The sequence below is a fragment of the Podarcis erhardii genome (genome assembly GCF_964252035.2).
Source record: "Podarcis erhardii genome assembly, chromosome: 11".
Classification (NCBI taxonomy): Eukaryota; Metazoa; Chordata; class Lepidosauria; order Squamata; family Lacertidae; genus Podarcis; species Podarcis erhardii.
This window is the reverse complement of record NC_138501.1, coordinates 25,274,157-25,299,742: the sequence shown is the minus strand read 5'-3', so window position 1 is coordinate 25,299,742 and position 25,586 is coordinate 25,274,157. Positions and strand designations below refer to the sequence as shown.

Genomic DNA, 25,586 nt, shown 5'->3' with positions numbered 1-25,586 from the left:
CAATCTAATCTGGATTAAGTTTCAGAGGCTCTCCCATAGTCTCTCAAGGAATTTGGGGCTCATGCACACTTCTGCTTCTCCCACCACTTTCCCTGAGACAGCCTGCTTTCGGGTTTTCTGTGGATTGACGTTTGCTCCGATTCAGTGTTAAAGAGTGGGTTTTCCTGGGGAAAGCCGTGGGGCAAATGGAATACTGCTTGAACTCATGCTTTCTAGGCATGAGGCAAGCCAAGTGTGGACAAGCCCTTGTTCAAGAGTTCCACAGGCTCCCTGAGATTAAGTGGTGGAAAAGAGCAGTAATGCTGCTTGTCATCTGCATATTGGCAATGTTGCTGATCCAATGTGGTGTACTAATTAGAACGTGGTATTAGGATCTGGCAAACCAACACATTAAGCTAACTTGAGCCAGTCTCTCTCAACCTCATGGGTAGTTGTGAGGATAAATGGGGCAGCGGATTAAACCTATTGTTAGAATTATTAAATATATACCACTTACACACCAAAATGGCTTCCACATGGTTATTCCACAAGAATAAACCAATTATAATATATATATCCAAACATAATTTAAATGTGTAACAACACAATTTCATCAAAACATTAAAAACATCCATGATTAAAATTTACAAAAATGCAAACAAACTAAAACAGCACAACTCTTAAAACAGTTGAGCCTTAACTTGAGAGCACTTATACTGAAGGGTAAGATAGAAAAAATACGGGGGGGGGGGGAGACAAAACCTCCAGTGGTTTCATGTGTATGCTTGAAAATCATGGGGGACAAGATACAACCTATAGGCATAGGGTGGAACAGTTATCATCCAGCACTACCTTCTGCCATCAGTTATATTTCTGATCTGTGACTGTAATAAATCAATTCATTCATTCTTCTGTAATCAGCCACCCAGGAAGGGTGTAATATTGTAATATTCTGCATCCTGGCTCCAATCCAATCACAGAAGGACACCCATAGTTGATTATATCAAAAGCCTCAGAGAGGTCGAGTAGAACCAAGTCTTGTAATCATTCTGTCGCCAGCTTTAAGACATTCATCACAATGACCAAAGCTCTTTTTGTCTCAAAGCCAGTCCTATCCAGTCTTGAATATGGATAGGAATGGGTTTACTAATCAGTTTTCTCCTAAACCAGTGGGGTTGAAAGCCCACCACCCTCTCTAGTATCTTGCTCCAAAACAGGTTAGATTGGAAGGTAAATGTCTGAGTTCATAGGGTCTAATCTTGGGGGTTTAGTTCCTGAAATTGGTACCAGCAAGGACTGGTACCAATTTCGGGAACTAAACGCACATAATCTAATATCTGCTGATTCTTTAAGGGCAACAGAGACTACGCCCTCCCTCAAGGAAACATTTACTATTTCTGAAATTCAAGTTTTGAAATCCACTCTGGCTACTCTTAATAATCATGGTGATTGGAAAGTGCTTGTGCCACTTTATACCATTCAGTGATTTATGGTTTCTGTCTTTTATTTGCCCAGAAATATATAAACATTTATAGAAAAAAGGAAATCAACAACTGCAAATGCTTGTGTTTGCCAAGGAATCCAGATCCAGATGATTTACATTATATACAAAACATACGGTAAACAAAGGACATGAATCTCTACACTACTTTAACAAGAGAGACCCCTTAAACACATTTAAAACTGACACTTCACTCTTTTAAAATCTAATATAGTATTACTACTATATGTATTTTAAGCAGTCAAATAAATATCCAAAAGGATCTGCAAGGCAGTATTCTTTCCCATAGTTTGCCCAGGGCAATGTGTGATAGTCACAGAGAAAAGGGATCTGGAAGAAAATTTAGCACCACATAAATTATTATTTTTAAGTGGGGGAGGGGAGATTTGCAAACATTTTGGGTGAGAATTTTATTTGTTAGTCCATTCCAATAAAGTGCTAACAAGTTAATGAAAATAAAGTATTTCCAGCTGCTATGTTCTCAGTGTACATTCCATCTCCCCATCACCATGTTTCTTGAAAATAATCTTTATGAAAGAAGCTGCTGCTGCTATTTTTAGGATCTACACACAGAGACAAAACTAACATTATATGATTTAAAAGGCTACCCATTACAGCAGTGACTTTGTAAACGTGATCATGTTATTCTTTTACAGTGCTTTCTAGAGATTTATATGAAGTAATAGATTTCTTCTTAAGCTGTGAAGGGAAGACCTTTGCAAATCTTTCTAGTCCCCTGAGGCAAAGCTTGAAAACCTAAGGCCTTGACAAGTTTGCCCAGAGTGGTTTCAAAGGGCTCCACTGGAAAAAGCTTTTCTTGGCACTCATTATCAGATCTGTCTAAAGTTCACCTTTCTCGCTGAAATGGAGAAAAAAAAGGTGAGAGGAAGATGAAAAGTGTGTTAGATGTTTTTGAAAATCTCAACAAGAGACTTCTGAAGGACCAGAGGAAAGAGAAATCACACCAGAAGGGCAGAAGGAGAATATAATTTGACCAAGCATTCTTCATTCCAAATAAGAATGTTCTGCTTTATCCATGCCTGCTGCTGAATGTTCCAGGTTCCTTCAAAGGATCATATTGCCTGTGATAATGAACGTACTAGGTATGTCTGAACATTCCACTAATTTAATTGCAGTGTATAGCAAGAATGGAACAGCAGGAATGGACAAAGGAATGGAGAAAGAAAAGGTTAATTTTTTTCAGCTGGTACCTGACAAAATCAATGTATTACTCAAATTTTGGTCAATTTTAGTTCTAGAAAAACAAGGAAGCAAAGTCAGAATACACTCAAAGTCCCAAATCTTAGCTGAAAATGAAAAATATAACCCCCTTGCGCTGATGACACAGAATTCACGGTGGAAAGAAAAACATTTTCACTTTTTCCATTATTCAAATCAAATTCATATTACGTTAAGAATTCATTGTGCATTATGTTTCAATCCATGTTTTTCTAAGCCAACTGTTTCTGCATTCATGCAGCTGAAGACTTCTTTCAGATTGCTCTTTTTAACATTTCAGTCAATGTTTTTTTCTGATACTTCACATATATATGGCCCTCAATGAGAACTAGTTGTGTTTCTTAGTATAAAGACAAAGAATTAAATGTAAAAAGAAAAGTGAGCATACTGAAATCAAGTGGAGCACTTTTGAAATTATTGTTCTAAATGAAGTTCTGCGTTTTATAGAAGCAGATGTAAAAGAATCAAATTCCAGAGAATTTAAACTGAGATAAAAAAAAAGTCCTGATTACTTCAGCATATATTCTCTGATAAATGTTCATTTCCCCTCATGTCCCTTGGTGCTATTGTCTGCCATGGGATTACAATCAGAGAGCATCAGTAGGCAGTGCTTCCTTGAGTTGTAACTTCTATTTTCTGCCACCTAAATTGGCCTTCATAGGTTTCCATTGTGCAAACTGCAAAGGAACTTGTCTTGATGGCAGCGAGAAGTAGTGTGAACTACGCATCTCTCTTTTCTTTGCAGGGTTTTTTTTTTTTTTTTGGTTCACAAGCAACCTCCTACCAAAAGCAGAATCTGCAGAAGAGACTACTTCCAAGGGATAATGCTATGAAAACGTATGAAGAGAAGCCCAGGTGGCCACCTTGCAAATTTCCGATGTAGAAGCCTTCGACCTCTCCGCCCAAGCAGCAGCTATAGTCCTAGTGTAATGAGCTTTACAAACCCTGGGAGCCACTTTACCCTTAACTACATACGCCTCCCTAATACAGTTCCTTAACCATCTAGCTAAGGAACTCTTAGAAGCCATTTGACCCCTCTTAAGACCCCCTAAGAGTACAAACAATCTGTCAGAAGATCTGAAATCTTTGATTTTTCTGAGATAAACCCTAAGTGTTCTTCTTACATCCAATTTATGCAGCCATTGCTCTTTGTCATCGCTGGGTCTAGGGGAAAAAAATGATGGCCAAGAAACCTTCTGGCTTAGCTGAAACTCACGATACCACCTCTGGCAAAATAAAATAAAATATGAGGAACTTCTCAAAGGACCACTTTATTTTTGATGGAGCTTTACAAATGTTCTGTACATCAAATCTAAAGGTTCCGCATGATATCCTGAACAAAGAAAAACTAAACTTTCTGTTCTACTGTCAATTTTTTCATTTGTCTAACTAACTTCAGTATAATGCTAATATGAAAATAGTGCAGGGCTCCAATTTATTCCATGCTGAGAAAACCCAGCCCACAGACAAAGTAGCCTAGTTGATATGAAGTGCAATACCTTGACAAGAAATATGGTGGCACCATCCAAAGTACTCTGCCATTGCACTTCTATATTGCTTCCAGATTAGCAGGTTACTAATAGGTCTTTCCTTCTGGCATAAGCCCTGCCAAAAATACTGCTGCCCCTCCCAATGACTTGCTGCTTCCTAAAACACACTTTCAACCCAGATCTCCCCACTCTGAGCAATAAACTAATTATAATTTTGGGCGGTTATTAAATCTTCCATCATCTTATAGCTAGTAAGCTCATGTTTATGTTAATGATGAAAAAAGTGAGAAAAAATATTTCAAAAGACTCCAGAGTACACCAGAAATAAGTTGACATTACAGGATTGATAAAGAGGTATGTTATTTTCTCATCCCAATTATTCTATCTACTGAATTTCCACAAGGCAATTCTTTTGAAGGAAAAATAAGGTAAGTGGGGGAAATGTACATTACCTTGAACATTTCTGTTCTCAGAAAAACATGGTAATAACAGCATTTCTGAAGATAGTTCTTCAACCTTTTCTTCCATCAACAAAAAAAGCTTTATAAGCTCAGAAAGACATCTGAGTTGATGTAGTGTCAAACAGAAGTTTCTCCCTTTTCTAGAACATTCTTGAGCCGCTGCAAAACAAGTGGGAGAAATTAATTTCATACAATATATTGTAGCATATGTATATAAGTGCACTAAAATACATCAGATGTGATATATATTATCTCCTACATAAACATTACTAAAAATGATGTCTATATAAAGAATACTTGTATGAAATGTAGGTCATTATAGATAAAAATTTAAAACTTTTTTGATGCCTCTGAGAAGGGTCTGTTTTTCTTAACCAGGCAAGTTCATAAAATTAGTGTTGATTTCTCAAATCCACAAGAATTTTACTCATTTTCAAGGCAGTTAATAAAAACATTTTAAATGTAGGAAATCTCTGTAGTGAAAATAGCAGACTGATTAAATCAAATACACCCTTTTCTGTTTTAATAGTTCAAATCACATAAATATGCTGTCACTCTAAGTCACTCTGTCATTTTCACACTGAATAACGCAGATAATAAATTTGAGTGAAAAGAGAGGCTATCTGTTCAGTTTAAATAAATAGAAAAGGGAAACAAGGAAGTTTGCTAATGAGCAAATATTAACAAGCCAAACAAAGGCTTGTATAAGCCAGCTCCCTGTAGAACACATCCTTGGGGATCCTGCCATCTTCCATTTTGTGGGCATGACCAAGCCAGCAGAGACATTGCTGAGACAGGAGTGCAAACATACTGGGAATGTGGGCTTGGGAGAGGACATCTTTGTTTGAGATTCTGTCCTGCCACGTGATGCCCAAATTCCTCTTGATGCTAAGCATTTGGAAGGCATTGAGACATCACGTCTTGTGGTTGTAAGCTGCCCATGACTCACTTCTATAAAGTAGCATGCTCAACATGCAAGCCTGGCAGAACTTCATCTTGGTATTGGTCATTAGCATCACATTCTCCCAAACCCTTTTGGAGAGGTTAGCCATTGCTGTAGCTGTGTGCTGGTCCAGGGGGGAGATTACCGTGGGGTGAGGTCCAGGACCTGAGTTGAGGGTCGGCAGACAGTCCTCCACGGGCGAAGCGGGGTCCACAGCGAGAAGCCGGGCAAGAACAGGAACTCTGGGGGAACAGGACTGGATGCTGGCCGAAACAGCTCTTCAACAACGTTGCTCCCACAACCTGGGACCGGGCTGACTGGCCTTTATCTTCTCTGAGGCCAGGGGCGGTCCCGGCCCCCAGGAGACCCGCCTCTCCTGGCCTTAAGGCGATCACTCCTCCTGGGAGAAACCAGTTCCCTTCGCCTCTCTGCCCTGAGCCTCTGCAGTTCAGGAGAGGCTGAAGGGTTACTGGACCCAGGGGGAGACTCACCTGTAGGCACTGAGTCCTCAACCACCTCCGGAGCCAGAGTGGATTCACCTGGTGCCTGCTCCTGAGGATCCGGCAGGCTGGGATTCCTCTGGTTCAGCCTCTGAATCGGATTCCCAGGCCATCACAAGCTGCTTTGCCAATACTCTTGTCCAGATTAGCATCAATTGAGAGGTTGCTGATTATGGTGGAACCCTGGGAGACCAAATTGTCTACCATCTCAAGCTTGTGGTCACCAATGCTGATGTGTGGAGTGCTGGTGATGTCCTGACCCAGGATGTTGGTTTTTGTCAGGCTGGTAGTAATGCCAAACTCCCTGCAAGCTTGGGCAAAATGGTTGATGAGTCTTTGTAGAGCTTCCTTGGAGTACACTGTCAAGACTGTGTCATCTGCAAGCATCTCTCGGATGAAGATCTGCCACACTTTTGTTTTGGCACAGAGATGTGCCAGGTTGAACAGAACTCCGTTACTGTTTGAATGAAAATACATACCATCTTCAGTCGAGCTGAAGGTATATGAAAGCACCAAGGAGAAGAATTTGTCAAAGAGAGTTGAAGCAAGAACACAGCCCTGCTACATGTCACTCTTGATAGGGAAGGCATCCAAGGATTCACCATCATACAGAATGGTGCCACACATGTTCTCCTGGAAGGACAATATCATATTGTGAAGCTTAGATGGATATCCTTTCTTATTGAGTAGTGTGAAGAAGAGTATCTTATGGCTGATGATATCCAAGACCTCTGTCAGGTAAATGAAGGCAATGTCCAATGGGCATCTCTGTTCTCTGCATTTATCCTGCAGCTGGTACAGTGAGAAAATCATGCTGACTGTTGACCTCTGAGCTCTAAAGTCTCAATGTGATTTGGGATAGACCCTGTCAGTGAGTGACTGCAATTTAATGTGTGTTTTACATTGAAGTATTTATTGTGTGTGTGTGTGTGTGTGTGCGCGCGCGCTTAATATGTCAGAATGACTGTCTGTTGTATTTATATTCTTGAATAGTAACATTTAATTCATCCACACATTAGAAAGTGAAATTTGTCAGAATACCTGACTGATGCTTATAACGTCTGGTAAAAGTTCATAAATGCTCATGCAAAAATAAATCTCAAAGGTGCCACAAGCCTCAAATTGCTTTTACGTTTTGTTTTTATTTCCACATGCACTTCTAGATTACATTCTAAACTTCAGTGAAAGAAATTAAGCCTGCTATAATCCTATAAACACTTGCCTGGGAGTAAGTCCCATTCAATTGAATAAGGTTTGCTCTTCTGAGTAGGTATGGATACAATCGCACTGTTAACCTGTGAAAGATCCCTCTTAATATTTATTTTTCCCTTTCCATCACACTTCATTAGTTGAGAGTAGTGAGGCTCTTTGGCCTATTGTGAATAGCATTTGGGAATAGCATTTCAGAAGCTGTAGGGACAAACAAATCAAACTACTTGGCTACGCAAAAACAGATGTAGGTCTACTCTAGGGCAGTCAGATCACACAATGTAAGTAGAATTTAATAACCCAAACAGGTAGGGTACGACAACAAAAAGATTAGCACTACCCATTTTTGTGAGAAACATATGGGGGGGGGGACCTACAAAAAAACACATTTTCTTTGCATCACTGAAAAGAGAAAGGACCAACTTTCACAGCAGCTCTGTGGGCAATATTCTGATAATTCTGACAGCTGTTGAAAAGAAATCCTGACCAACCCATTATTATCGGGTGAGCATGAGAAAGCTGAGATTGCATGCATGTGAGGGAACCACACAAAACAGCAGCAGCGCACCTTTCTCCACAGTAGTTCTTACTGCCCAAGAAACAACCTGATTTTGGGAAACAAAACAAAGATCCAGCCCCACATATAGTTCAATGCCATACATACACATCTTTCCATTCTTTGGATTCTGGCCAAAGATTTTTCAAAGGTCAATTGCACATTATATTTAAATGATTATAATGCTCTCAGCATGTAGCTAATATTTGGCAAAAAATATAATTGCAATTATTTGCTATATAAATATTCAAAACACTGAATGGGGATTTATAAGCAAAAATACAAATGACAATGGTTTTTGTGCTCTCAGTTATATCAATCTTTTTGTGATGCCAAAGCTAATGGTCACTTTACAATTAAGTCATCCATCATCTGCATAGTCTCTTTTAAACCAAAGAAGAAGATTATGCTTCCACATGTTTTCTATAATGCTGTATTCACTTTATACACGCTAGACATGATCAGCCCTCGTTCATTTTATACTAGAACACTGTTAATGGTACTACAGCTGTAGATTTAAAATATTATGTTTTGAAAACAAATGACTTAGTTGGGATTTAAGCTGCCTGTATGTGCAAGACTGCAACCTAATACTAATGCATTAAATGTTAGATGCATAAGAAACACCTATGAATTCAAAAGGTGTATTTCTGAATAGCAGCTGCAATACTGTTTCAACCTAAAGTGCTAGAATGCCAGCAGTTTTTCATGCACAGAACTTAAGGTACTTAAAATCTGCTTCATTACTATACACCAGCAGTTTTCAAAACAGTTACATTTGACTAGGTAACAGGATATGTTCAAATTGCAGATATAATTACTGCACATCCAAGAAGCTATAAAATGTTCACAAGCAAATCCCTTTGACCTTGTTAATGTCTGCTCCTTGTTAATCTAAGGCAAACATTGTTTGTAGATTGCATTTGTTATAAAATATGAAAAAGGAAGGAAATCCCTTAACAGTTGTTATTGATTCCAGCATTTACGGACTGAGTTTAAGTGCTGTTTACAAAACAGAACAGATGCAGATGCTAACAAAAAGGTAAACAATTGTTGCATGGCTTACTGCCAGACTCTGAGCCAATATATTAAACTCCAAGTGAAGCACATTTCCCCTATGGATTGCACTTATTGCCACTTCATTTCCTATGTGCACTGTCTCTCTATTGCTGTGCCTAGAGTAAGCTATTCCAGTTCTTTTGTGACCCCTGAGGCCTGGTGCTACCTCACACAGCCATTAGTGAAGGGAATTGCATGTGTCTGACACGGCCTGAAACCAATTATTTGATATTTTCTTCAGAATGATGCCCAACTCTGTTGGGAATGAGCAATCATGAAATAATTTACCTCCTGATTTAATTTTTTCCTGCACAAATTAGTTGTAGTCTGAGCTAGCTATACACAGCTGTCTGTTACATATCTCCGTCTTATCAAGATTATACTTGAAATGATGAAGAAGGGGGCTGAATAGAATAGATTGGGGAATCCTGTTTTAAAAAGGCATTGACAAGTTTATCAGATATACTGATCACATGTACTTTTTGCTGATTGAAAATGACAGAATCATAAAGAACTATCAGTACACCAGGGGAAACCACAAGGATGCAAACCATTATCAAAGTGTTTAAGGCTTAAAAAAAAAGTGGCCAGCTTCTCAGTTCCCTTTTGCTCTGCTACAATCTAGGGATATGAAAATATCTTGAGGGGCATGGAGAATAGATTCAAATGAAACCAAGCAACCAGTCTACACTTTGCAGTTTACACTATTCCTCTCAAAATAAAAAGAAGTATATACTTTCCTACTTGTAATTCTAGATATGTATTTGTGTGCCCAATACTTCATCATGTCAAAATTATAAAAGCCTATGAAAGATCGCCAACCATGGAAAACATGCACAAAATATGCATGTTCTGTATTTCATACTTATTGCTATGAACTGCAAAGAGACCCAGTAAGAGATGACACAAGTCACTTTTAAGGGAACCACTAATCATAAAGCACTATGTTTCGTCAGTGAAAATATAGGCTGGAATCCAAAGAACAGTACAATTAGTTCCAGGCGCTCAAGAGGGCTTTGAGCATGTGTTTCCCGAACAGCAGCTGCCATGCCACATGGCAAGCTTCTTTTGAAGATGAGAGGTGTTTCAAAAGCAGAGTCTGAGGCGACATGGGTTTGTTATCCAAAAAAAAATCTCACTAGCCATGCCTTTCAAAAGGCTAGTGGAAATAAATGTGAACTAACAAGTCTTCTAGAAACCCTTGCTGATATTCAGGAACAATATTACAATTCAAAAGCAAACTGATGGGTACAGAACATCGGCAAAATTATGGAGGGCACACAAGTAATCAGGAAGATAGTTTTTCTTATTACAGTTTCATATAGCTGTTAAATAGCATTGAGGACAATCTGGAGCTTTGTGGACATCCTGTTTTCTCATGTGAGAGCAGGGTGGCCATTTTGGATGCTGTGACCTCATGCAATTTCAGACAGAGATCTCACCCTGAAAAATGCAGGTTTTGTAGGGCTGCAATCTCATGCAACTCCCCAAAACACGTTTTGGGCAATGTAAAGCATGGCCCTGAAAAAAGGAAATATTATGTGTTACATAATCTCACATCATGTGACTCACACAGGAGCATGGGTGGGAAGATACGTGTCCAAGTTTTGGGACTCAAGATGCTGGAGGGCATGGTTTATGGCAGTGATTTTCAATCAGTGTGCCGTGGCACCCTGGGGTGCCTTGAATGATGATCTGGGGTGTCGCAGGCAACACTGGCCTCTGTCCCTCTTCCCTGCCCACCCTCCTCTGATGCCCTCTTGTGTCTCTGCCTCCCAAAGGCTTGCATGGCTGTTTGTTGCAGTTGCCCTGGCTACAAGCTCTGAAGGCAAATGGTGCTTCAGGGGGTGCTGGTTGCCAGGAGCTGAAGCAGCCTCCGAGTAAGAAAGCAAGCAGGTGAGGGAGCCCAGCCAGTTAGTCCTAGCTGTTGGTAACGGACAGACAAGTCCCAGGCCTCTGTGGAGCAGTGTGAGAAGGGACCTCTCTTTGGGGCGGGGGGGGGGCAGCTCAGGGACCAGGGACAACAGTAGCGACTCCCCAGAGGACTCCCAAGGAGAGGGAAGAGGAGAGGAGGCTGAGGGAATACTCCACAAAGGAGGGTGTTCAACAAAGGGTGAGGGGCTGCTAGCTCTGCAGACAAGGGGTGACATAACTGGGCTCCTGAGCCCCACAGGGGTGTCACAGAAAGAATGTAGTTGGTCAAGTGAGCTGTGGACTCAAAAAGGTAGAAAACCACTGGTTTATGGAAACATTATGAATGCTTTAGTAAGCATGAATGTTTAAGATCATTGTCTATTAAAAAAATGATTGCTGCAAATTAAATAAAACCAATTATACCTTTTTATTGCACACACACACACACACACACACACAGGGAGAGTGCACAACGTGGGAAATAGCAACCTATGCTAAGTGAACATATAAATGTGGGGCAGGGTTGATGCATCAATACCTATATATTTAAATATTACTTTCTCACAGAAACCAACGTAACGTGCACAGAAAAATTAATGAGCCATTTCTTTTTTAAAAAATAAAAATCATAAAGCTAACCAAGCCTCACACTAATGAAGGTATACAAAATGCCCCACAACTTAATGGTATCTCACCAAGGAGCATCTAATTACATTCTGCTCAGGAGACAGCTTGTGTGTGTTGAAAAGAGTCACGTAAAGAGTCATGTATCAATTTCCTTGTCAAACAATACTGTAGGAGCCTTAGGAACCTCTTCAGGAGACCTTTTAGAAGTCCTCCTTCTTTTGACGTTCATAGCCCTCTATTATTTCCTTTACACACTACTGTATGTTCCTAAGAAAAACCAACTTAATAATTCCCTCTCAACTTCTTTGTCACACTCTTTTATTAAAGAGACTACTCTAATATATAAATCTCAGACTGACCTTTGACCGCTCAAAAGAAAATGGATTGAAGAGTAAATCACTTTCATCTTTTATACTTGGGAGGAGAATGCAATAATTAGGGGGCATGGTGAGTTAAATGTTCTTTTCACCCTTAGGAAGAACACCCAGGTGTGCAAAGGAAGCTTTGAGATGAAAATAATTAGTGTTTCCTAATTGGAAATATTCTTTAACAAATGAAAAAATGTTCAAAATTTATATTGCTTTTTTGTTTGCAGAGTGTGCATAAGAAAATCAAATCACAGACGTGAATCTTTGTAACTTTTGCAGGATTCAAACAGACATTACATAAGCAAAAATAAAAATGCATCTGTAAAAATAGATATTTAAATGGCAAATATTAATACATCTAATATTTTGTTTCTTTCAAATAATACATGCAAGAACAAGAAAGCCTTTAAGAAGTCATCTTTTAAATATAATAGGGGTCAATAATGAAATTCTACTGTTGAGCTTCACGTTATGGGATTAATAACTGATTTGAAGCAACAGTAAGGCTTTTGGACATGCTAGCAGCTTTGAAATTTCTTCAGCTCAATTGACATTTCGGTAACTTAGCTAGTATCATCATACTCCCTACTATAAATTTAAAAGTAGCAAGCTTAATTCTTTTGCAATATTTTTAAAGTGTCATGCTGCCTCTAGAAACAAATACTGTATGTGGCCCTAGGGTATTATATATAGGAAACTTTCAAGCCTCTGTTTCATTATTTATTTAGAATTCATCCTTATATTCCCAAGCCATACACTATATTTCAGACACAGTTATAATATTATAAAATGTTGCCAGTAAAAGTTAACAGAAATTATGGACAGTATGCAACTAACTTGTTCCATCAGAGCAAGGATTTCTGCTTGCACAGCAGGACTTCCTCCCCTCTCCTATCCCTGTACACTCCTTAAATCTGTTCGGAGGTTTACCCCAATGCTGGGGTAGTTTGTGGGATGACACAAGGTACTTATGGGGAGGGAAAGGGGGAAGGGAGTTCAATTCCACAAGCAAAAATCCTTGCACTGATGGAACAAGGTACCGCCCTCTGGTAACATCCAGGTAAATGTTATTCTTTTCTATGTCTGATTCTAACTGATTCTAACTGTGCTCATCAGTTCCACTGCGGCTCAGGGGAGTGCAACAAACTTAGTGCATCAGCTGTGATTTGTCACTGTGTTAATTAATTTTGACTTTCTTCTTGATAAAATTCTACATGCTGCATAAGGAACCTATGGCCTAGTTCATGTGACTATTGTCACCTTCATTGCATACCTTTAGGTGCCAGATGAAAATGTTTTTCTTCAACCAAGTGTTCAGATGATTAACATTCTATGGTTTTTTAAATGTGTTTGTGGAAGGGGAGTTATTGGTTTGTTTTAATTTCATTTTTGTTTTATTATGTATTGTGTATTTTCATTTTGTATTTGTCTGTTGTGAACTGCCTTGGGTGGTATACACATTTAATAAATAATAAAAATAAATAAAATTGTTTGTCATTTTTAATCAGTATTCTTCTGCCTCGTTATCATTAAATGCCCAAGTAATGTCATGAAAGAGAATACAAAATTTGGTTACAAATATCTTGGTAATATAAAAAGAAGCTAAATGAATGAAAATGTAACAGTTTAAAATACCTTCAGGTATATAATGCCAAGGCCATTTAGGGCTTTAAAGGTCAGCACCAACACTTTGAATTATGCTTGGAAACATACTGGGAATCAATGTAGTATGTCTTTCAAGACTGGTGTTATATGGTCCCAGCAGCCACTCCCAGTCACCAGTCTACCTGTTACATTCTGTATTAGTTGTAGTTTCCGAGTCAACGTCAAAGGTAAGCCCCACATTTAGTGCACGGCAGTAGTCCAAGTGGGGGCATGTACCACTCTGGTGAGACAGTGGGCAGGCAGGTAGGGTCTCACCCAGGGTAGCAGATGGAATTGGTAGACAGCCGCCTGGACAGCTGTGAGTCCAAAATGACTCTCAGGCTGCACCCCATGGTCCTTCAGAGACACAGTTACTCCATTCAGAACCAGGGAGTCCCCCACAGTTGCCTGCCCTTCTCCCCCAGAAACAGTACTTCTGTCTTGCTGGGATTCAGCCTCAATCCATTAGCTGCCATCCATCCTCCAACTGCCTCCAGACACTCACACAGGACCTTCACCACCTTCACTAGTTCTAATCTAAATGAGAGGTGAACACCCAGCCCAACCCCAGGGCTTCATATAGATGTTAAAAAGCATGGGGGAGAGGACAGAGCCCTGGGGTAGTAAGATAAATATTATTATTTATAATAAGATATTATTTTAATGAAAATGAAGTTAAAATAATACAGACTCTCTGAACTCATCTGCAATGTGTCTCATCTATTGCCTTATCTGTTGATGGCATTTTCAGAAGACGTATTTTAGAACACAATACCTATCAGCTATTTAAAAACTAAGTTCAAGATTAAGTCCTTGTTTAAAAAGCGTAACTAATATTTAAGTAAAAGGGCTATTGCAGTTTAAGACAGTCCCTCCCTCAGGCTAGATCTGGCTCCTTGTGGTCTCTCATCTGGCCCATAGTTTCTCTTCCTCCCCCCCTGCCCCTTCTTTCTTGAGAGCAGCAGATCATTGCATTTCTGTGCACCCAGCAGTGAAAAAAACCAAGCTTCTTGTGGAAGAACAGAGCAACCTCATCACAATAAACACACAGTTCACTTTTCTTTTTTGCAGGATGCTTAGAAAGAGGCTTACCTCCAAATCCTCCTCTTGCACCTGGCTGTTCAGATGCAAACATGAAAAGGATAAGAACTGCCCAAATCTCCGAAGCTGCCTCACCCCTGCTCACCCCAACATGACCTAATTTGCACTAGTAAGAAGGTAACAAAGTATGTCCAGTTCCTTTGCTCACAAGAAGACAAGAGGGGGAGTAACTTGAAGCAAATTGTCATGGGTTTATCTCTATGATCTGCCTACACTCAAGCAGAAAAACACAGCCTACAATTGGGAATAGAAGAATATAGATGGATGTTGCTTAAGCCTTGCCACTGAGTGTTTGTGGCTACCGTATTCATGTACTTATGTCCTTCACTGGACATGTATGAGACACATGTATGAGAAATGAAAGGATAAAAACAATTAAGATAATTAAGATAATTAATAATTAATTAAGATAAACGAAAGGATAAAAACAATTAAGACAATTCATGGGGAAAAATGCCACTAACCCCCAACATGAGGTACTCCTCTGTGTTTCTTTGAGCTCTTGCTTGCTTTAACACCATGTAATGCATTTTCCTTAAACTGAAGCTCACAAAGTGTTTCAAGAAGAATGGTCATTTCTTCTGTGATGGTATCCAAATAAGTTTCATTAATAAACTTCAGTGTTGAAGAAGGGTCAATAATTCCACTCAGTACATAGAAATCTTCTTTTATCATTGCACACAATGCAGGAATTGAGTTTTCATAACCATGAACCATCTTTTCAAAGTTTGTTTCACCCATGCTTTCTAGAACACATTTCTGTAAAAGATCACTAACCAATTTGTTCTGCATTTTTTGATACTTCCCCAGAACTTCTGCCTCAGGATATAGAAATAAAAGCTGCTGTAGACACCGAGTTTTAAACTGCAGTTGCTGTTGTAAGGTACCAGTTTTTGTTTCATTATGATTTTGCAGCTGGTTTACTAAGAAGCGCCGAAGATGTAATCTTACATCATCCCAAATATACTGTGTATCCATTGCAGAATCATCTTCAACACCATGAAGGGAAGCACTGGATATAAACTCAAAAGATGTCCCACTTGGAGTACAGGGAAATAAGACACCACATTGACTGGAGAGATCAAGAAGAAAGTGAAGAATAGTTTCTTCTTGGTTTTGTTCATCCTTCAGTAAGCTTTGCTAAGAGAAAATAAATAACAATATGCTAAGTTATGTGAATGACTCCATTTAAAGTAAACAATGGCTCTCTTGAAAAACTATGCAAATTACTGTTAATTACTGCCTACAAAATGAAATTTTCTAATATAGAATTCCCCTCCCCCAATATTCCTCCTGTTAGCTAATACAATTCTCTTTACTAGTGAGAAGGCAAAAACTGTCATTCATTCAACACAAGGGACTTCCTGGATCTTTTAATGGAACACTTGAAACAGCAGCTATTAGATCAAAAGGATGCATGGCCTGTACATTAATAGTGGTATAATATTTTGATAGATTAATGATACCATAAACCACAATATCTACACACACCTGCATACATTTTTGTAAGTCCTCTAATAAAGTCTGTTGGCATGTAAAACCTTAGTCTCTGTGTTAACACACAGGAAGTTTAGTATCAAAAAATAAAATAATATACACCTCTAAAAATTCACCTTCAGAGAAAAAAGATCTACGTAGCTTTGGGGGTACTTCTGGATCATCTGCTGTCACTTGAGGCTCCATCAGCTTCAGCTGGTGGTCCAGCTGTACCCCTATTTGGACAGGGATAGCCTAACCTCTGTCTTCTATGTTCTGGTAACCTCTAGGTTAGATTACTGCAACTAGGTTAGATTACTGCAGCACCTGCAACACAGTATACCTGAAGGAACATCTCCACCCCCATCATTCAGCCCAGACACTGAGGTTACAGGGAACCAAGTAGAGGGCCTTCTCAGTAGTGGCGCCTGCCTTTTGGAACACCCTACCATCAGATGCCAAGGAAATAAACAATTATCTGACTTTTAGAAGACATCTGAAGGCAACCCTGTATCTGGAAATTTTTAATGTCTAATGTTTTACAATTTTTTATGCTGTAAGTCACCTACAGTGGCTGGGGAAATCCAGCCAGATGGGCGGGGTATAAATAATAAAATTGTTGTTGTTGATGTTACACAGTATACGCAATGCTGCCTCTGAAGATGGTCTGGAAACTTCAGCTAGTGCAGAATGCGGTGGCCAGACAATCTGAGCATAGTACATGAATCCTGGCCCAGCTGCACTGGCTACGTAGTTGCTGGGCTCAATTCAAAGGGGCGATTTTGACCTATAAAGCCTTTAACATGTCAGGACTACAATACCTCAAGGCCCACCTCTCCACATATGAACTGACCCAGACCTTGTGATCATCAACATCAGAGGCCCTTCTTTTTGTGCTTCCTACACAAGAGATCCAGAGGGTGACAACACAAAAACAGGCTTTTTCTGTGGTAGCTCCCCGCTTGTGGAATGCTCTCCCCAGGGAGGCCTGCCTAGCACCTTGATTGTATATATTTAGGTGCCAGGTGAAAACGTTCCTCAGGCCTTTGACTTTGGCTGATTAACATTTTATATACTTTTAAATGCATTTGAAATTCTATAAGATCAAATATACATTGTTCTAATGCTAAATGTAATAGTGTTTACAGTAGTCACTGTCCTCATAGTCCAACTTCATCCTATTATGGACACAAAAGGCTGAGAGGAGGTTGAACATTTCATATTATGCTGGGTAACATAATTACCTTGAAAACTGGAAGAAAAATGTGAATTTTACTTTTAAAAGTAAGTTATGACTAATTCCTACAACTAAATGGAATTCTTTCCCATTTGTTCTGGATGGAGCCTAGATATTAGGAGTTCAATATGAACTCATTTACATGTGCATAAATCTAACTCAAATAAATTAGACATGGATGAATAAATGCAAAATTCCAGCCTACTAGGGCAGAAGGATTAAATAAAGTTTCTCAAGAGCTTCTGATAAACTTAAAGAAAATGAGCTGATTTACGTAGTACTTTTTTGCTGGTGCAAGCAGTCTTGGCCCCCTGGCAATGCAGACAAACAAAATGGGTTGTTTTGGAAATCACAGACATGGCTGACAGCAATTTCCATGATTATGACAGCTGAACAAAAATAAAAAATAATGGACACAATTCATTTAACTCACAATTGACTGTTTTAGTTTATACGTGAATCATACAATAGTTTATGGACTGTATGACTAGCCGTAGGTATCTTTAAGCTTTCTAGAATTAAAATAAGGTCCCTCAAGGGGAGAAAATGTAAATTTCCTACCTATAAACTTCTATCTCCATAGGGCATTGAACACCACTGAGATCCTCTTGGAGCTCAAAGGCATAACCATGCAATTTGCTTCCTCCTGTAGGAGGAGTAGCCCACCATACCCAGACAAAACTAGAGAAGATCACAAGTGCATGAGTGTCATCAACAGCTTAAATCACCTAAGGCCCAGGTGCCAGATGCGGCCCAATCGCCTTCTCAATCTGGCCAGCGGACAGTCTGGGAATCAGCGTGTTTTTACATGAGTAGGATGTGTCGTTTTATTTAAAATGCATCTCTGGGGTATTTGTGGGGCCTGCCTGGTGTTTTTACATGAGTAGAATGTGTGCTTTTTTAAAAAATGCATCTCAGGGTTATTTGTGGGGCAGAGGAATTTGTTCATTTAATTTTTTTCAAAATATAGTCCGGCCCACCACATGGTCTGAGGGATGGTGGATCGGCCCACGGCTGAAAAAGGTTGCTTAAGTTCACTCTCTTGAAACTCTGCAAAGGCTTCAAAAATGAATTCAACTATAAAACAAAGCCCAGATTACTTGTCACGCTCCAGTCCCAAAACACATCAGGTTTTGGAGCACTGACCCAATGGTGGGTGGCTTCTTTTAGAGGAAGAAGTAATTCTGAATAGCTCTACCTGGGAGCAGCGGTAGCAGTTGCCATCCTGAAAGTGTTCAACGCCCACCATGGACTTTGAAAGGAAGGAAAGCTGTTTGTTTGTATACCATCCTTCATCTAAAGATCTCAGGGTGGTGCCAGAAGTTTAACAACCTCTTCCTGAATTCTGTTTCATTATATGTATTTTATTACTGTGTTTAGTTATACATGTAATATGTCTTAATAAAAAGGATTTTTAACCCCCTATTGGTTTCTCAAAGTACAATATTTATTTGCACTCTAGGAGAGAATAGTGTAATATTGCATTATATTACACATGGACTCACAATAATATAATTTTAAATAACAGGGCGTATTTGTGTACGTAATATTCAAATGCACAGATACAAATTAATCCACTCACTATTTTTGCAATTCCTAGAGCAGATTAGCAGAGAAATTACTTATCTTCAAGATATATGGGAAGTTATGAGAAATATTACATTTAAACAATCTTAACTTTCTATGAGATTGTCAAATATGCTATTTTATTAAAGATAGCATAAAAGCTCAATAGCTTTCAAACCAGCCAATGGACTTCTTTCTTATGGAATATGAATCCAAAAATGTCATCCACAAGAAAGTGCTGCTGCTTTTGAAGCTTAAACAGAAATATTTTCAATTACAAAAGCCTACCTAAACCTAAGCAGTGTTCAAAGTCTTTTCAAATTGAAGATACATCCCTAAAATGGTCACCAGGTGGTTTACATACACCATTTTGGAGTTGGTACTCCTAAAAGAAGAGTTCCTGCAGCTGGCTTTGAAGCTTTGCAAGCTTAGTTTCCCATTTCAAAGTCTTTTTGAAAACTGCCTATGTTAAGGCAGGCTTTTGTATTTGAAAGTCAAGGTTTCAAAAGGCTTCAAACAGTGCTGCAGGTGCCTATCGGAAGAAATGTATCCAAAATGGTGGACGCAGACTCTTTCAGAGTAGACTGTACATATCCTATGAGTGTATTTTATAGGTGGTAACCAAACACAATCAAGTTAATTTGCAAATATACCACAATTTTATAAATGCTTTAATAAGCTCCTCACAGTTCAAACAAAAATTGTACTGATTTTTATTAAGGTGTTAGAATTTTCAGGCTAAGAATTTACATAGTACCTTACAGAATATTTGTACTTGTCTCTTCTTAACTGATCACTTTACACATTTAATCTTGATGGATTACAGATCGGAATATATTCATTTTTCCAAAAAATATTATCAGAGGAATGAATTCAATGTTGTGCTAAAGTGCATTTTGGATTGCCAGATGGAATGATCCCACCCCTGGTGTGCTGTTCTAGGGGTTCTCCTGATTCCTGCCAATTTAAGGGGGGCGTGCATGGAAGGAGGAGAGGAGAGACAGCCCCATTGTGCAAGAGGCAGTCCTTGCATGGAGCTTCCACTGACAGGACTCATTAGCTGATACCCATTCAGAATCTAGAACTCTGATTTAACTGATTTCAGAATGTTTAAACAAAATGCCAGGAAATAAAACTTAATTACATAAATTCAGTAATAGCTTTCAATATGTGTGTGACAAAAACCTATGCTTTTTATTCTGTCTTGTATATTGTATACAGTGGATCAAATAGCTGAACAACTGAAGAAGAAAAAAGATAATTACACATGCCTGAATCATTTTTTTCAAGGAAGATGTCTGAAGAAATGAGTCAAATAGAAGTGATGAGATTTGAAGCTCTAGGCTAATTAACAATTTGAAAATTAACAAATCACTGGATCCAAGTGACATCTACAGGGGCTCTTCGGGAATTCAATGTGAAATTACAGGTTTACTTTAAAAAAAAAAAGAAATTGCCACTAAAATAAGTCTTTATACTAATGGTTTTAAAGTCATTTTAATTGTTTAGTCTTTAGCTAAATATAATACCAATTTTTATGACGTAATAAAGAGAGGAGCAAACTAGGAAATTACAGGCCACTTAATCAAGAGGGTTCAATCTCTTTAAAATGCTTGTGATTATTTAAAGCCATAATAACAGTTCAGCTAGAATTTTACTGCAGATCAAGAAAAGTACCACCAATTTCAAGAGGATGCCAACAAGGTTAATGAGCTAAGACAAAGAAGCTAAAAGAGGAAAGAAGGTTTCCTTCAGAAAACAGAAGCCTTGTGCAAATGAACAGCATGAAGAGGAACACAAACTTTGGCAAGTAAAATACAAACATATAAAATGCAAAAAATGGGGGAGGGGGACACCCGACAAGCATATAATTAAACACATTAAGATCAACAATAACAAAATATTTAAATACCAGAGGCTGCACCCCTGGCTAACTAGCTCCAACTACCCCACTCCCTAGACCTTGCAGATACCCTACCTGTTGCCCCCTAGATCTCAATCCCTACCCCATTAACCCCTTAGAAGAGTCAGCCTGGCAGGAGAAGCACCACAGGAAGGAGGCTTGAAGAGGTGGCCAGTCCAGGGATCTGCTGCTGACACCAACTTCCCCATGCTGATTCTTCATCCTAATCTGTGGCAGAAGCACTTTTCATACCTTCCACTTTCCCCTTTTTTCTTTTCTCATTCTTTTATTATTTTTTATTATTAAGAGGACTGTGCACACATGAAGCTGATGGCCGGCTGGTGAAGGACCCTGTGTGAGAGGCAGGGAAGGGAAGATATCCAAGGCTGGGAGGTTTGAAGAAGAAAGGAAAGCTCTGAGGTGAGAGCTGGGAGGATCCACCGCCTTCTATGCGAGACAAGGATTAAAATCAATGTTTGAGAAAGGAATTTGTATTTTCTTCACTCTTTCTTTTTTATCATTTAATTAGTTTGTTTCTTACTGCATTGCATGATATTCAATTTTTTTTTTATAAAAGAAAATAATTTTTAACTATGGCATAAAACAACAGCATTTTTACCAGTGTTTGGAGAAACTTGATCAATTCTCTGTGAGGGGTTGAAGATGGCTTGATTGAGCTGAAACTACAATTATTTAACCACTGAAGGCAGTCAGTTGTGTCTTGTAGCAATTCATCAGGACAAGTTTCATTTATTTCTGATTGCAGCTCCTTAAGACACTGTTCCATGCTAAAGTAGAAAAGAAGCAAACATTAAAAATGAATACTTATCATTTACGGCAAAGTATTCAACATTAAATAGCATTATATTATATAACACTTTAATTTACCATATTAACAGTAATTTAGTTTTATGGACACCATCAATGCAGAAGCCTGTCCTGGTGAGCAGGCCTCACTGTGCACGTGTCATAATACAGTTGGGGTTAATCACCACCTTACAACCTTAAAAACAATTGGATGTGTGTGCTTTGTATCAGCAATTTCCATCACTCCTAAAACAGGGATTATTTTATCCTTTCTATCCTCAGGGGTAGAAAATTACTGAAGTTCACTAGTAATATAACAGTGGTGCAGGAGCAAAGCCAGTCACAAAATGGTGGCAGGTTTAATCAGCTGGTAATTACTGACACCATTTTCTACAAATATGTAATCCATTTGGGGGCTGAATTCTTTGCCACAGTGTTTTCCTGCGGAGACAAGCTCCGCTCCCCTCCCTCCCATCTGCTAGAACCAGAAGAGGGCTGAAACGAGCGCAGTAGCAACAGGTGCAGCTTCCAATTGCTTGGGAAAAGCCCAGCAGAGGAGGAGACTTACGCGGCTGTGGGGAGGTGGGGACTTTCAGTCTTGTCAACTGATTAATGGGGTAAGAGCTAATGGGGATTAGCTGCTGTGTTCATTAGGTCTCACTAATGACAGTCAACCCTGTGAATATCATGTTTTTTGCTAATAAAGTTAACTCCAACTCTGAATGGTGTGATTTACTGCCGACTCGCTCTTTGACACCCATGGCTCTTCAGCCGCCTGACTCATCACTGCCTCTTGACCTCCCTCCTTTCACTTACTTCATCTTCTGCCTCTGATTCTTGACCTCTCTGCCACAGACTCTCCCAGCTCACTAAGCCCTGTTACTCTTTAAGCTTTCAACACCTCCTGTTCCCAGCCTTCTTCCCTTGGGGGTTCCCCAGCAGTTTCCCCCATCATTCCTCTCCGTCCCACCAGTCTACAACAGAGAGTTACAATTCTCAAGGGTTTCCTGAAAACTGAAGGGTAAACCATTCTGAAAATTGCAGCTCTGTGGCAGACTAGGGGTCTACTAACAACTCTCAGGATTCTTTGGGAAGCCATGGTTGATGTGCTGATTGTATCATTTTAAACAAAGTTCAAAACTATCTAAACATTGCAGATGCTATCTAACCTGATAAAGATGCAATTTTCCCCTATTGGATCATCCTCTGAAATCATACTAATGACTGTAATATAGGAAAGCGTCTTTAAAAAGTAATCAAGTATGGGTGGCCTATCAAGCACATTCAAAGGCCTTTTCAAGAAACCTTAGAGAAAGAATGGGTTCGAAATGGTGCCCCTGAAACAAATATCTTATCTTTATCAAAGAACCTTTTCATGAATTCAAGGACTACTATGGAAAATAATACCCTATGGTCCACACTCAACTTCCAGATATAATATACCATTCCAACACTAGTTCTAAATGTGATAAAAAAACCAGGATGTATCTTCGTAACTTATTTAAGCCTGTCTTAGGAATCTGAAACTCAATGCACTAGTTATAGACTTTGGTTTCTGGGACATTTTGTCAAAGACTTCTATTGTAGTATCTAATGTGTCTCACTTAATCAAAGTTAATGAATTATAGCTTTGTGAACTGTAAAGGCTCAACTATTGTTTGTTACCTAAACCTGGTTACATTAAAAATAAGGTTTGAGACTAATCTACCTGATAAGTGATAACCAATTATTACAAGCCACTACAACCCTTTACAGAACAAAATGTTTCCAATAATTTGTCCTAACATTGATAGAAGGATTAGGATTAGGCACAGAGACATCACTTTGGTAAAAACCACAATGCTTCATTATAGCAAAATATATATCAGTTCAGTTCCAGTTTATTAATAGGCCACAGAACTCCAAATTTCAATAAGTATATTCACAAAATCTTCTAACTCATTTAGGAAAATAATTTCTGACTTAATATGGTGCATAGCAGTCTCAAGGCTGAATTCTTGCCAAATAGCACTGAAATGTTTTTGAATTTAATGAACCATGCATTCCACAGGGCTTTCAGCACTATATCCTTTAACCAATAGTGAGGGGAGGAACAATTATATTGAGGGAGTTTCCCTCACCTGAATGTCTTGGTAGCAATACAATGTATACTCTCTCAATGTATTCTTTTATCAGGTCTGACTCTGGTACTAGTTTCTTGATCCAAGGAAGTACATGTTTCATTTTTAGAATGAAATAAGGACAAGTATATAAGTAACTGATGGAATTTTTAAAATCAGGTTGCAGAAAACTACCTAACAAAAGCAGTAGCAATCAGCATAAATGCAACTGAAGTCGACTTCTGCCCCAATACCACACAGCTTACCTAGAAGCATTTTTCTTTATTTTCTCATCAATGTCACCAAGTATCTGCTGAAACTCCAGATCTCCAGGAAGTATGTTTAACAAACAATCCAAGTTGGAAGAATCAAGAGAATATTCACCTCCCCACTCCATTTCCAAATACTAAATTAGATAATAAAAATAGAAGATAAATAGTAAGATTAAATATATTTGAAAATTTGATTGCAGAAATGCTAAATGATAAGAGAAATGAAGCATACTGGGATATACAAGACCATGTATAGTGAGCTCCTCCCTCAACAGTCAAAATGCAGCAGAGAGAGAGATGGGGAATCCATCATCTATGCCATGGGTAGGCAAACTAAGGCCCGGGGGCCAGATCCGGCCCAATCGCCTTCTAAATCTGGCTTGCAGACGTTCCTGAATCAGTGCGTTTTTACATGAGTAAAATGTGTCCTTTTATTTAAAATGCATCTCTGGGTTATTTGTGGGGCACAGGAATTCGTTCATTCCCCCCCCCAAAAAAAATATAGTCTGACCTCTCACAAGGTCTGAGGGACAGTGGACCGGCCCCCTGCTGAAAAGGTTCACTGACCCCTGACTATGCAGAGAAACCAGCTACCTCAGGCTCCCTGGTGTGCTTACGGCGAGCTCTCAAAAGCCAGCACACTAATATTGGTTTCTTACTAATTATTGCAAAATTCCCCAAGGCAAACTAGTCAATGCAATCCTGTCTGTAGCACACATTCATATCCTGTAAAGATCCAAAGGTCAGTATAGCTAATTCCCCCAAATAACCTTTTGTCTGCATACATACCTAAGATATAAATTCACACGTGTGTGTACTAGCACACAAGCAGATCTGGTAACAGAGAGCAGGGACTGTATTTTTTGTTACTGATCTCATGTAGGTCACTCTGGAATGCAGGGCCTGCATAACAAGAGTCCAACTCACCCGATGGGCAGAACCAAGGCAAAAGGGTAGCTAAAGGCTGGAGAAGCATCTGTGTCCTCCACAACGACTCACCAGAGGGCATAGGTGTCACATCAGTGTTCAGATACTATTCTCTACAGAAAACAGAACACATAAAAATTCATATTAAATAATTAGCCACCAAAAATAATTCATATTCAACATAGGCTACAAAACTGTTTTCAAATGTTTGAATTTAACAATACCGTATTGCTTCTGCAAAGTGCTCATGCTTTGGTACACTTTTTGCTGATTATAAGAAAAAGAAAACATCCCATTTGTGTGTTTTCTACAAAACAAATTACAATCTATTGTGAAAATACAAACATTGTATTTGCCAATGTTAGGTTCATGCAATTTCCTTGGTTTATTATGGGAATTGAAACAGAATTTCAGAGCGTGTCATTTTAATAAAGTAATCAGTAAATATTAGCCAACATATTCCCCAGAATCTGCATTCATCCATTTAAATGTTTTTTTCAAGCAAGGTACAAATCTAAGGGAAAGATTCAGGTCACTGATTCAAAACTTTTTTAAAAGTAGGGATATATACTCAATTCTAAAAGTTCATACTGTATTTTTTGCCCTATAGGACGCACCGTCCCATAAGGCGCACCTAGTTTTTGGGGGGGGAAATAAAGGGGGGGGGGAATAATTTTTTCCCCCGGCGCGGGGGCTGGGGCAGGGGAA

At 39.0% G+C, this 25,586-nt stretch overlaps 1 protein-coding gene and 1 long non-coding RNA gene across 8 annotated transcripts in view; one reads left to right on the top strand and one right to left on the bottom strand.

The window, feature by feature from the left end:
* KIAA0825 overlaps positions 1-25,586 on the bottom strand; it is a 186,780-nt gene that overhangs the window by 146,268 nt on the left and 14,926 nt on the right. For all 5 annotated transcript variants that reach the window (XR_014161101.1, XM_081880319.1, XM_081880321.1 and 2 more), the window contains exons 2-6: positions 24,879-24,991; positions 23,946-24,085; positions 21,393-21,561; positions 15,056-15,731; positions 4,662-4,829 (exon numbers count right to left, since the gene is read on the bottom strand). Coding sequence is in view for 4 of the 5 variants with exons in the window: in XM_081880319.1 (XP_081736445.1) it covers positions 4,662-4,829; positions 15,056-15,731; positions 21,393-21,561; positions 23,946-24,076 (1,144 nt within the window). In the remaining variant the exon portion in view is untranslated. The remainder of the gene's footprint in view (positions 1-4,661; positions 4,830-15,055; positions 15,732-21,392; positions 21,562-23,945; positions 24,086-24,878; positions 24,992-25,586) is intronic.
* On the top strand, positions 10,211-15,707 carry LOC309352243. 3 transcript variants are annotated; one of them, XR_014161184.1, is made up of 4 exons: positions 10,211-10,833; positions 14,562-14,708; positions 15,402-15,474; positions 15,575-15,707. It is a non-coding gene; the product is annotated as an uncharacterized lncRNA (long non-coding RNA). The 3 variants fall into 3 exon arrangements; XR_014161185.1 differs by lacking the exon at positions 10,211-10,833 and adding an exon at positions 10,939-11,050; XR_014161186.1 differs by lacking the exon at positions 10,211-10,833 and having other exon boundaries at positions 11,316-14,708.